The sequence below is a fragment of the Rana temporaria genome, chromosome 1, assembly GCF_905171775.1.
Source record: "Rana temporaria chromosome 1, aRanTem1.1, whole genome shotgun sequence".
Taxonomy (NCBI): domain Eukaryota; kingdom Metazoa; phylum Chordata; class Amphibia; order Anura; family Ranidae; genus Rana; species Rana temporaria.
Genome location: NC_053489.1, coordinates 656,358,593 through 656,369,273, shown reverse-complemented (window position 1 = coordinate 656,369,273; position 10,681 = coordinate 656,358,593). Strand labels below are relative to the sequence as shown.

The following is a 10,681-nucleotide window of genomic DNA, read 5'->3' as shown; positions in this document are numbered from 1 at the left end:
GTGATAAAGCGTGCTGCAATCGCGTCAACCAACATCGCAGGACGCATGTCGCCCAAAAATAGTTCAGGAGCTGCATGCATCCTGCGATTGCAGCACATTTTGTCGTGTGACAATCGCTGAAGAGCCACTCGGTGATTTGAGATGCCATTCAAATGAATGGCATCTCAAATCCAAGTCCCACATTTTGTCGTTCACATCTCAGCGCTGTCAAATCAAAGGCAGATCCGCGTAAAATCTGCCCGTGATTTAAAACGCTGTGGTGTGAATGGAACACTAAAGGTTTGTTTTTTATTAGATCAATCGATTGCTGTAAGCTAGAGCATTTAAATATCACTTACCTCGTTTTTCCTTTTGACCTCCAAAATACAGTAATCCAGGTTTGAAAATGCCATTTCCTGTCTCTCCTCTTCTTGCTTACCACCAGCACCTGAGCTGTTTTGCATGGTGGAAAGCAGAATGTGCTCACCCCCTCCCTATGACTACAGCCCTGCGTGAAGATGCTCTCTTATCCCTCACAGGCATGGAGGCTAAGCCTAATGGGAACTGTAGTTCCCATTAGGCCGTGATGTAGCAAGAATGAATGCGCACCGCAAACCAGGAAGTCAGTGAGAATAATGATTCAGGGGTGACGGAGGTGAATAAAACAGCTCGATTTCAACAGGTATCAAACTAGTTATAATGCAAAACATTACTTTTTACTTTATCAGCTACTGTCAGACTTTAAATTAAGAGGAAAATATTTGTGTCTTTACAACCCCTTGAATGCAGCCCTGGTGTCAGATTTGTCCGCCACAATGTCGCACTCCCGCTAAAATAAAAAAAATAAAAAAAAATGCTGATCGCCGCCATTACTAGTAGAAAAAAGTCCACAAACCTACCCCATCGTTTGTAGAGACTAGTAGCCGGATTCAGGTAGACTGGCGTATATTTGAGCGGGCATAGCGCAGCTCATATGCGCTACGCCGACGTAACATAGAGAGGCAAGACCAGTATTCACAAAGCACTTGCTCCCTAAGTTACGGCGGCATAGCGTAAATGGGCCGGCGTAAGCCCGCCTAATTCAAAGTAGGCAGGTAGTGGGCGTGTTGTATTAAAATGAATCGTGACACCAAGTAAATGAAGTGCCGGACAAACGTTGCATGCGCTCGCATGCTCAGAATCACGTCGAATTTACTCCCTAAGATACGTCGGCTCAATGCCTATGACGTGAACGTAACCTACGCCCAGCCCGATTCACGTACGACTTAAAATCCGACGGCAGTTCCGACGTCCATACCCTACGTGACTTAGACCAATTTTTGGGGGTTTTAACTTTACGCCGGACGTATGCCTTACGCAAACGGCGTAGCTTACTGCGACGGGCGACAAATTGTGGCGTTTTGTACCACGATTTGCGGCGACAAAACGCCACGATTTTAACCCCCATGAACCCCCAGGTCCACATCTCCTATGCCGAAGCCGCCTGAAAAAAAGGGTCCGGACTTGTTTTGAGCTTCAGGCGTTCGGCGTGGAGATGTGAACCATCTCCATAGAGGGCAATGGTATTTCTCCCCTCCAGCATATCGAGCGTAAATACGCCTAGGTGTGAATGGAGCCTTACGTTGGTCGGATGGAGCCAGAATTCTGGTGTATCTGGTTTCAAGAATACAGCGCATAGATATGACGGCGCATCCGTGGACTTATGCGGCGTATCATTAGATACGTCGGCGTAAGTCTTTGTGAATCCGGGCCTATAACTTTTGCTCAAGCCAATCAATATACGCTTATTCTTATTCTGTAGCAGAATTTATATTGGCCTAAATTGATGAAGAAATTCAATTTTTTTAATTTTTATTTATTGGGTATGTTTTAAAGCAGAAAGTAAAAAAATATTGTTTTTGTCTTTTTTCAAAATTGTCGTTTATAGCGCAAAAAATAAAAACCGCAGAGAGGTAATCAAATACCACCAAAAGAAAGCTCTGTTTGTGGGAAAAAAAGGGTCATCGATGTTGTTTGGGCACAGCGACGCACGACCACGCAATTGTCAGTTAAAGTGACGCAGTGCCGAATCGCAAAAAGTGGCCTGGTCTTTGACCGGCAAAATGGTCCGGGACTTAAGTGGTTAAAGAAATGCAGTGCCGTATCGCAAAAAATGTAATTTATTGCAAAAAAATTAAGATTTTACTGTGTACAAATCCAACCAATGAACTATTCCGATCTATTTGTATAAATGGTGTGAGAACGCCATGGAAGCCAAACGGCGCAGATTACTCCGGCTGTTTACTAAACACGGGTGAACCCTAGAGCCATTATAACTCGACTTTGTTGGCATAACAGAGCGCCGCGTATTGACAAAGTGCTACAATTATCGCCCCAACCTGATAAGCCTGGGAACTGGAAGGCAGATAAGAGTCTGAAACTGCAGGTTTATCACCGGCCAAGTCTATTAAATGGGCCATTTAGCCGTGGTGAGTATGATGTGATGGAAGGTGTCGGAATAGAAGGAGAGGCTCTCAACGATCGCTGACATATCTGCTGTATAAGATGTTGAGCTGCTGCTGCTATCTTTTCCATCTATATCAGTTCTGCTGCGTTAATGAACGGGATCCCCTTACGCTGCAGCTGCCGCCGCGTTATATTATTAATTTGGTCCCGTAATGTCCCCTGCACTGACCGTAGATGATCACAAGGGCCTCTGATCCTTCATTTTTTCATGTTGAAGAACGATCAGGGAGATACCCAACCAGGGCCGCCATCAGGGGGGTACAGGCAGTACACCTGTAAGGGGCCCGGATGGCAACCCCCCTTTTTTTTATATATAAAAAAAAAAAAATATTTATATTTTATTTCTTTATTTCCCAGGGCCCCATGTGGCAAACCCCCTTTTTTATTGTTTATAAATGTTTATATATATATATATATATATATATATATATATATATATATATATATATATATATATATATATATATATATTTTTTTTTTTAAAGGGCCCAGAGGTCCCAGGGCCCTGGATGGCAACCCTATTTTTTTTTTTTATAAATGTTTATTTTATTTTTTATATATTTTTTTTTTAGTAAAGGGCCCAGAGGTTTATTTATTTTTTTATTATTATTATTATTAAAGGGCCCAAAGGTCCCGGGTGGCAACCCCCCTTTTTTGTAATTAATTTTTATGTTTACACACACAGATCCACATCCTTGGCTGTTTAACGGCTGATTGCGGGTACATGGTAGACATCGCGGCCGCCAGGCACGTGCACCGGCACCTCAGTGACGTTGCGGGCACGTGCCCCCCAGTGGCCAGAGGAGCTGAGGACGTCAATAGACGTCCTCCCGGCATTGCAGAGCCACCTGGCTCTCAAACTACAATGGCCCAGATACAAAGTGGTTAAAGTAGAGGTCCACACTAAAAAATAAAATAAATAAAAAAATAGCAAAAAATGCCCCCCCAAAAAAAAAAAATGTTTATACTTACCAGAAATGGCTGTTGCTAGGCAGATCGTCCTAATCTGACACTTCCTATTCCGTGGTGATCTCTTCTCCTTCTCGCGTTGCCTCCTGAGAAATGGGGCACGCTGTCTCCTGGGACCTGTGTGTGTCCCAGAAGGCAGCCGCCCATTCACAAAGCACCGTGCGACTCGCGCATGCGCAGTAGGAAATGGGCAGTGAAGCGGGGCCGGCACACGATCCGGAGGAAGGATGGGCCTCGGGCGGCCGACATCGCGGGCACCCTTGACAGGTAAGTGTGCTTATTAAAAGTCAGCAGCTACAGTGTTTGTAGCTGCTGACTTTTAATTATTATTTTTTTTTCCCCACTGCTTTAATTATTTATATTTACTCGGTACTCCAAAGGTTTCTTTTTTGAACATGTGACCAGCAACAGAGGACTAGAAGCTCCTCCTGCTTATGTTTTCCTGCAGACAGGCTGGGAGAGAGCTGGGTGATGTGACGGCTGGATATTGATTAGTATAAAGGTACAGAAATAGAAGGGACGATGTAAATTATACAGTGTGTGTGTTTGGTATCACTTCTTTAACCACTTGAGACCCACGCTATTGACAAAAGACGTCAACAGCGCGGCTCTGAGGTGCCAACTGGACGTCATTTAAAGTGCATTACCCGCGTGCGCCTCTGGGGGGCGCGCAGCGGGTAAACACTGTCCCGGCGCATCGCTGGGAAGCCGATGCGTGTACCTGGCGGCCGCGATGTCCGCCGGGTACACGCGATCGTCGGTTACACAGCAGGGACGTGGAGCTCTGGGTGTAAACACAGAGCTCCACGTGCTGTCAGAGGAGAGGAGACCGATCTGTGTCCCTTGTACATAGGGACACAGCATCGGTCACCTCCCCCAGTCACCCCCCTCCCCCCACACAGTTAGAACACACCCAGGATACACATTTAACCCCTTCCTCACCCCCTAGTGTTAACCCCTTTACTGCCAGTCACATTTATACGGTAATTAGTGCATTTTTATAGCACTGATCGCTGTATAAATGTGAATGGTCCCAAATTTGTGTCAAAAGTGTCCGATACGTCCGTCGCAATATCGCAGTCCCAATAAAAAACGCAGATCGCCGCCATTACTAGTAAAAAAAAAAATAATAAAAAAAAAATCATAATTTTGAATTGTGTGTTTTTTGACATACAGCCCACACCTCAGTGGATTTGTGTTCATTATAAAAGAGATACATTTCTCTAGAAGTGACACATTGTGTCAAACATTCGTTACTATCAATAGATCCTATCTCCTGCCTGCATTCATGGACTGACAGGCTAAAGCACATTTATTGTAGGAAGAGCTCCAAAATAATTTCCTTAACAATTTCCAGCAGGTAGAATGCTCCTAATGCCGCGTACACACAATCAGATTTCCCAGCTGAAAAACCTTGGATGGTTTTTCCAACGGAATTCCGCTCAAGCTTGGCTTGCATACACACGGTTAGGGCCCTTTCACACGTATGGACAAACGGTCCGTTTATTACAAGTCCGTTTACGGACTTGTAATGTATCCCTATGGGATTGCAGACGTTAGCGGATGATGCATCCACTAACGTCCGCGACCATCCGCGTCCGCAAAGATCCCTATTTTTCTTCCGTCCGGCGGAACGGATTGGATGAATACGGACACACGGTCCGTGTTCATCCGATTCCCCATAGGGGAGAGCGGAGGAGAGACAGGGCGGTCTCTGCACAGTGTGCGGGGACCGCCCTGTCCGCCGACAGCTCAGCGGGGATTAACGGAGCGGATCAATACGGATCCGCTCCGTGTGAAAGAGCCCTAACACAAAAGTTCTCTGAACTTTAGACCATCAAGCAGGGGCGTTGTTAGGGGTGGGCTGGGGAGGCTGGAGCCCCCGAGTCCCAGCCATGACTTATACAATTACTAGCCCCGAGTGCCGCCGAGCAGGGACCATTTTTTTCCGAGCGCCGCTGCTGACCAGGGATGGACTGTTCTGTGGGGTACAGTGTCCCCTCTCCTCTGTGGGGTGCAGTGTCCCCTCTCCTCTGTGGGGTGCAGTGTCCCCCTCTCTTCTGTGGGGTGCAGTGTCCCCTCTCTTCTGTGGGGCGCGGACAGTGTCCCCTCTCCTCTGTGGGGTGCAGTGTCCCCTCTCTTCTGTGGGGTATAGTGTCCCCCTCTCCTCTGTGGGGTGCAGTGTCCCCTCTCCTCTGTGGGGTGCAGTGTCCCCTCTCTTCTGTGGGGTGCAGTGTCCCCCTCTCCTCTGTGGGGTGCAGTGTCCCCTCTCCTCTGTGGGGTGCAGTGTCCCCTCTCCTCTGTGGGGTGCAGTGTCCCCTCTCCTCTGTGGGGTGCAGTGTCCCCTCTCCTCTGTGGGGTGCAGTGTCCCCTCTCCTCTGTGGGGCGCAGTGTCCCCCTCTCCTCTGTGGGGCGCAGTGTCCCCCTCTCCTCTGTGGGGTGCAGTGTCCCCCTCTCCTCTGTGGGGTGCAGTGTCCCCCTCTCCTCTGTGGGGTGCAGTGTCTCCTCTCATGTGGGGTGCAGTGTCTCCTCTCCTCTGTGGGGTGCAGTGTCTCCTCTGTGGGGTATAGTGTCCCCTCTCCTCTGTGGGGTGCAGTGTCCCCTCTCCTCTGTGGGGTGCAGTGTCCCCTCTCCTCTGTGGGGTGCAGTGTCCCCCTCTCCTTTGTGGGGTGCAGTGTCCCCCTCTCCTTTGTGGGGTGCAGTGTCCCCCTCTCCTCTGTGGGGTGCAGTGTCCCCTCTCCTCTGTGGGGTGCAGTGTCCCCCTCTCCTCTGTGGGGTGCAGTGTCCCCCTCTCCTCTGTGGGGTGCAGTGTCCCCCTCTCCTTTGTGGGGTGCAGTGTCCCCCTCTCTTCTGTGGGGTGCAGTGTCCCCTCTCTTCTGTGGGGCGCGGACAGTGTCCCCTCTCCTCTGTGGGGTGCAGTGTCCCCTCTCCTCTGTGGGGTGCAGTGTCCCCTCTCCCCTGTGGGGTGCAGTGTCCCCCTCTCCCGTGTGGGGTGCAGTGTCCGCCTCTCCCGTGTGGGGTGCAGTGTCCCCTCTCCTCTGTGGGGTGCAGTGTCCCCTCTCTTCTGTGGGGTGCAGAGTCCCCTCTCCTTTGTGGGGTGCAGTGTCCCCTCTCTTCTGTGGGGTGCAGTGTCCCCCTCTCCTCTGTGGGGCGCAGTGTCCCCCTCTCCTCTGTGGGGCGCAGTGTCCCCCTCTCCCCTGTGGGGCGCAGTGTCCCCTCTCCCCTGTGGGGTGCAGTGTCCCCCTCTCCCGTGTGGGGTGCAGTGTCCGCCTCTCCCGTGTGGGGTGCAGTGTCCCCTCTCCTCTGTGGGGTGCAGTGTCCCCTCTCTTCTGTGGGGTGCAGTGTCCCCTCTCCTCTGTGGGGTGCAGTGTCCCCTCTCCTCTGTGGGGTGCAGTGTCCCCCTCTCCTCTGTGGGGCGCAGTGTCCCCCTCTCCCCTGTGGGGCGCAGTGTCTCTCCCCCCCGGTGGTGCCCCGTACATCTCCCTCATGTTCCGGGTCTCTCTCTCTCTGTGTGTGGAGGAGGACGGAGTCGGTGGGCGGGGCGGGGGGTGTGTCCTCCTCCTCCTCCCAGTCCAGGCGCCGCTCACTGTGCTGATCCTCCTCAGAAAAGAAACTTCAACTCATCCGAGTGAGGAGAAGAGAGGAGTGTGGTGTGCTGAGGTGATGGGGTGACAGAAAGAACAGAGATGGCGGCGAGGAGAGTCTTCCACCTTCAACCATGCGGTAAGTTCTCCTCCCCCCCCCCATCCTACATCCGGACCGGGGCCCCGGGCCCCTCACTGCACATCACACTACATTACACTACATTACATTACTTTTGTTGCATCATCACCCGGCCCTGCAATACACACACACTGCACCCTCCATACACTGCACCCTCCATACACTGCACCCTCCATACACTGCACTCTCCATACACTGCACTCTCCATACACTGCACTCTCCATACACTGCACTCTCCATACACTGCACTCTCCATACACTGCACTCTCCATACACTGCACTCTCCATACACTGCACTCCAGTACTATACACTGCACTCTTCATGTGCTGCCCACTGCACTACCTTCCAATTATATATTGCACCCTCCTCAGCTACTACACCGTGCCCCCTGCGCTCCACACACCGTGCCCCCTGCGCTCCACACACCGTGCCCCCTGCGCTCCACACACCGTGCCCCCTGCGCTCCACACACCGTGCCCCCTGCGCTCCACACACCGTGCCCCCTGCGCTCCACACACCGTGCCCCCTGCGCTCCACACACCGTGCCCCCTGCGCTCCACACACCGTGCCCCCTGCGCTCCACACACCGTGCCCCCTGCGCTCCACACACCGTGCCCCCTGCTCTCCACACACCGTGCCCCCTGCTCTCCACACACCGTGCCCCCTGCTCTCCACACCGTGCCCCCTGCGCTCCACACCGTGCCCCCTGCGCTCCCCTCTAATTATATACTGATAACTTTGCCTCCATGCCTACTTATTGCTCTGTCATCACATTCTTCTCCAATTGTAAAGCACTGCCCTCTTCCCATCCACTACTGACTGCTCTCCATACTCTATGATATACACAGGATGGAGCTGAGTGTCGGTCGCTCACAGGAGTCGTACCTCCATGTATGTACAGGTGGTTGCTGTGTGTAGGTGGTTCTCCTGTCCTGTGTTCATACATTGTATAAGGGTTGTGTGTTCTGTGTATTATTACCCCCCCCCCCCCACTTGACCATGCACAGCCAGAGAATGGGGGGTCGGGAGATACAGGTCAGTGCAGAGGACTGTGGGAGTCATGTAACCAGTAACATGTCTGTGATGTGGAGACCTGAGTGTGTATGGGGAGAGTTGAGCGGATCACACACAGGACATATGTATTGCCGGACCAGTGATTGGTGGTCAGACAGTGGTGGCATTGGTGGGATGACTGGTATAAGGCACTGGGGATGGTACATGGCAATAGGGACATTTACAGGGCACTGGGGATCTAGAAAGTATGGGGCACTGGGGATGGTGATGGTACGGGGCACTGGGGATGGTTTGAGGCACTGGGGATGGGGTACAGTACGGGGCACTTGGGATGGAACGGGGAACTAGTGATCTAGAAAGTACGGGGCGATGGGGATGGTATGAGGGACTTGTGATATGGACGGTAGGGAACACTTGGGACTGTACAGGGCACTGGGGATTTGGAAAGTATGGGGCACTGGGGATGGCACTGGGGATGGGGTACAGTACGGGGCACTTGGGATGGAACGGGGAACTAGTGATCTAGAAAGTACGGGGCGATGGGGATGGTATGAGGGACTTGTGATATGGACGGTAGGGAACACTTGGGACTGTACAGGGCACTGGGGATTTGGAAAGTATGGGGCACTGGGGATGGGGATGGTATGAGGGACTTGTGATATGGACGGTAGGGAACACTTGGGACTGTATGGGGCACTGGGGATATGAAAAGTACGGGGCACTTGGAATGGTACGGAGCACTGGGGATGTAGAAAGTACGGGGCGCTGGGGATGTAGAAAGTACGGGGCACTGGGGATGGTACGGGACACTGGGGATGGGGCACTTGGAATGGAACGGGGGAACTAGTGATCTGGACAGTATGGGGACAGTACGGGGATGGGGACAGTACGGGGCACCGGGGATGGGGACAGTACGGGGCACCGGGGATGGGGACAGTACGGGGCACCGGGGATGGGGACAGTATGGGGCACTGGGGATATGGAAAGTACGGGGAGATGGGGATGGTATGAGGCACTTGTGATATGGACGGTAGGGAACACTTGGGACTGTACGGGGCACTGGGGATGGTACGGGGCACTGGTTATCTAGAAAGCACAGGGCACTTTGAATGGTACGGAGTACTGGTGATATAGAAAGTATGGGGCTCTTGGAATGTTACGGGGCACTGGGGATGGTACGGGGCACTGGTGATGTAGAAAGTATGGGGCACTGGGGAGGGGGTACAGTACGGGGCACTTGGAATGGTACAGGGCACTGGGGATGGGGACAGTATGGGGGACCGTACAGGACGGTATGGGGCACCGGGGATGGGGACAGTACGGGACAGTATGGGGGACTGTACAGAACGGTATGGGGCACCGGGGATGGGGACAGTACGGGACAGTATGGGGGACTGTACAGGACGGTATGGGGCACCGGGGATGGGGACAGTATGGGGGATGGTACAGGGCACCGGGGATGGGGACAGTACGGGACGGTATGGGGCACCGTACAGGACGGTATGGGGCACCGGGGATGGGGACAGTGCGGGACAGTATGGGGCACCGGGGATGGGGACAGTATGGGGGGTGATGTAGAAAGTACGGGGCACTGGGCATAGGGTCGGTATAAGGCACCTGATTGGTATCATAAATGTATTTGCTATGGGCGGTGTGGCTCAGCCAGTACCATGTCATGGAGTAGCAGAGATTAGCCATACCAGGCGATGGACCTCCTCAGACATGGTCTTCTAGTGCTCTTCCTAGTGCTCTGGGCTTCTCTCTGTATTACTGATCTCTGGACGTTCTTCTCCTGCTGTGTGCACCTCCTTACCAAACAACCCCGAGCATGCGCATCGCTCTATGTATGTGTGCACAGTCATCAGCACTGTGTGTACACAATGAGTGAGCACCGGAGGGGGGGGGGGCTTTACATGCTGGAGGGGTACAGGAATGTACCATGAGCGGTCTTCTGGGATGGTGTAAATGCAGAGGAGGATACCATAATGTTGGGAAGAGATATAACGGGACGGGGGGAGGTAAACATGTATATACAACGCCGGTGTATCTATATGCCGGAGGGGTACTGGACTAGGATGTAAACAGAAGGGTGTATACTGTACACATCCATTATTACCAGTATAGCTTCATACTGGTAATAGATGTGTACTGTGTGTGTGTTCTGGAATTGGGTATAAACAGAGGGGTATACATACATAATGGTATCCTTTTAAATCTTTGATTTTAAAGGAATTGATCACTTGCAGTGTCTCTTAAAGGTTTAGAACATCCCATGTGGATGGGTCTGAGGAGATCAGTGGAGGACCAGGATGAACCGGTTCTTTCTCCAAGCCTGCAGATAACAATAACGGTTTACTGGTGTTCCTGCACATATATCACCTTACAGCATGCATATACCTGTGTGGACCTTTTTTGTTACATTTTTATTATTGTTGGAGTTTTATCAGACTGTAGTTAATAAGGAGAAGAATGGGCCCCTATATACCCCCC

General features: G+C 51.8%; 1 protein-coding gene across 2 annotated transcripts in view; it reads left to right on the top strand.

Moving 5' to 3' along the window:
* The first annotated feature begins 7,025 nt into the window (after positions 1-7,025).
* Positions 7,026-10,681, top strand: part of SLC4A11 (solute carrier family 4 member 11) — a 253,703-nt gene continuing 250,047 nt past the window's right edge. For both annotated transcript variants that reach the window (XM_040335512.1, XM_040335511.1), the window contains exon 1: positions 7,026-7,176. In XM_040335512.1, coding sequence (XP_040191446.1) covers positions 7,140-7,176 — 37 coding nt within the window. In that variant the 5' untranslated portion in view covers positions 7,026-7,139. The remainder of the gene's footprint in view (positions 7,177-10,681) is intronic.